Genomic DNA, 2,047 nt, shown 5'->3' with positions numbered 1-2,047 from the left:
GGATGAACTATAGCAAATGCCTCCAGATCAGCTTGTTAAAATACAATGAGTCTTTTAAAAATTAGACCATGCATAGGGGAGATCAAGGAATATTTGCTTTGATCAGAAGGGACCTTGGAGCATCTCAAGGATTCTGAAAGGGAATCTGCTGGGTAAGGGAGCAAGGGAAAAATATCATGAATTGACTGTGGAAATGATCAGTCTAGAGATTTGGGAGAGGAGAGAGAAAAAGAGTTATTTCATATTAAAATCTACTTTTCTGGATAAGTAGTTGCTGATCTCACTAGTTTATGACTTGTATTAAGTACTGTCAATGTTCTTTTCAATTCCAAGCACAATGACCATTGGACTAGTCCTATTTAATACCTTGGCTCTCAGTTCTCATATGTAATTATTAATGAGGATGTTACCTTATAGATCTATTTACTTATTACCTAAATTCACTTTCTGAGTCCAGAAAGAGTCCACTTTCTGACTTTCAGAGCTTCCTCATAGCATTTTTCACCTCTGTGTTTCTTAGTGTGTAGATTAAAGGGTTTAACAGGGGAGCCACCATACTATAAAAGAGAGCTGCAACTTTATCTATGGGAAGGGTCATCACTGGCCTCAGGTATACAAATATGCAAGGCAAAAAAAACAATACAACCACAGTGATATGGGAGACACAGGTAGAGAGGGCTTTGCGTCTGCCTTCAACACTTTGATTCTTCAGGGAGCGCAGAATGGCAGCATAAGAGATTATCAATAAGAAGTTTAACAGACAGTTGAAGCCACTGTTAGCTGTCACAAATAGACCAAGGGTATGGGTGTCCATGCAGACAAGTTTGAGCAAAGGGTATAAGTCACACATGAAGTGATCTATAATGTTGGGTCCACAGAAGGGCAGCCAGATTGTGAAAAGAATCTGGATCGTTGCATGAAGAAAGCCCCCTGTCCAAGCTACCCCCACAAGCAGACCACACAATTTCCTGCTCATGATTGTAGTATAGTGGAGTGGTTTACAGATGGCAACATACCTATCATAGGCCATCACTGTGAGCAAGATGATCTCAGCAGCCCCAAAGGCATGTTCTGCATAGACTTGGGTCATGCACCAATTGAAGGAGATTGTTTTCTTCTCTTTTAGGGAGTCCACAATAAGTTTAGGTGCTGAAGAAGATGTAAAGATTGTATCTATAAAAGATAAATGTGCCAGAAAGAAATACATAGGGGAGTTTAAAGTCTGACTGTTGCTGATTGTCACCATAATGAGAAGATTGCCTGTCAGTGTTGCTATGTATAAGATCAGAAACAAGGCAAATATTACTTTCTGCGTCTTCAAATTCTGTGTAAGTCCTAATAAGATGAATTCTGTCACATTCCTTTCTTTTTCCATCTGTGTGAAATAAAAGAACAGAATCACAAGAAATGGCTTTATCTGCAAAGAAAATAAGGAGTAGTTAAAATAATTCAGTATACAACTGTAGGCAAATCATCAAGAACAAAGTATGTTATTGAGTTGTTATTTTTTTTTTAACTTTCTCAGGTAATTGTGATTTTTCACCTTTCCAGTGTATCTTCTAATCTTTAATTTTAAAGACAATAATCAATCCCTTTTGGGATGAGAATCCTCTGGAGAAATTTTCTTAAAGGGTAAAGGTGAAAGGTAAAAAAAGGTTTTTCCAAGTTCTATTTGGGTTAATGACATATAATCCATATGTTAGCAAAGTTTGAAAAAGAAAAAAAACATTTACTTGTCATTCCTGTTTTTCTTTTGATATGTAAGGTAATTTCCTTACTGATCTCTTTACCGAGTGTACCTAGTGGGGTTGAAAAACATCATCTGGTTGTGTCACAGTCCTGAATATTAGATTGTCCCCTAGAAATAATTAATTTTAAGAGTTTATGATATTCAAGTCATTATCTTTCCCAAACTTACTGATAGGACATCTTTTGAATGTATAATAGATTAATGCCATGGACCAAAGTCACTTGTCCTGAAGGCAAAGAAGTCCTAACCCATATGTACTTACAATTTCTTCTATTTTACATTTGATAGTACTTAAGA

At 36.5% G+C, this 2,047-nt stretch overlaps 1 protein-coding gene across 1 annotated transcript; it reads right to left on the bottom strand.

Annotated features, from left to right (window-relative positions):
- Positions 1–478: 478 nt before the first annotated feature.
- Positions 479–1,375, bottom strand: LOC141546177 (olfactory receptor 4C12-like). Its single transcript, XM_074273804.1, has one exon. It carries the CDS (start codon positions 1,373–1,375, stop codon positions 479–481), a length of 897 nt encoding a protein of 298 aa, XP_074129905.1.
- Positions 1,376–2,047: the final 672 nt, after the last annotated feature.

This window comes from Sminthopsis crassicaudata, chromosome 6 (genome assembly GCF_048593235.1).
Source record: "Sminthopsis crassicaudata isolate SCR6 chromosome 6, ASM4859323v1, whole genome shotgun sequence".
In the NCBI taxonomy this organism is placed as follows: domain Eukaryota; kingdom Metazoa; phylum Chordata; class Mammalia; order Dasyuromorphia; family Dasyuridae; genus Sminthopsis; species Sminthopsis crassicaudata.
The sequence above is the reverse complement of the archived record's forward strand: the minus strand, read 5'-3'. Positions and strand labels throughout refer to the sequence as shown.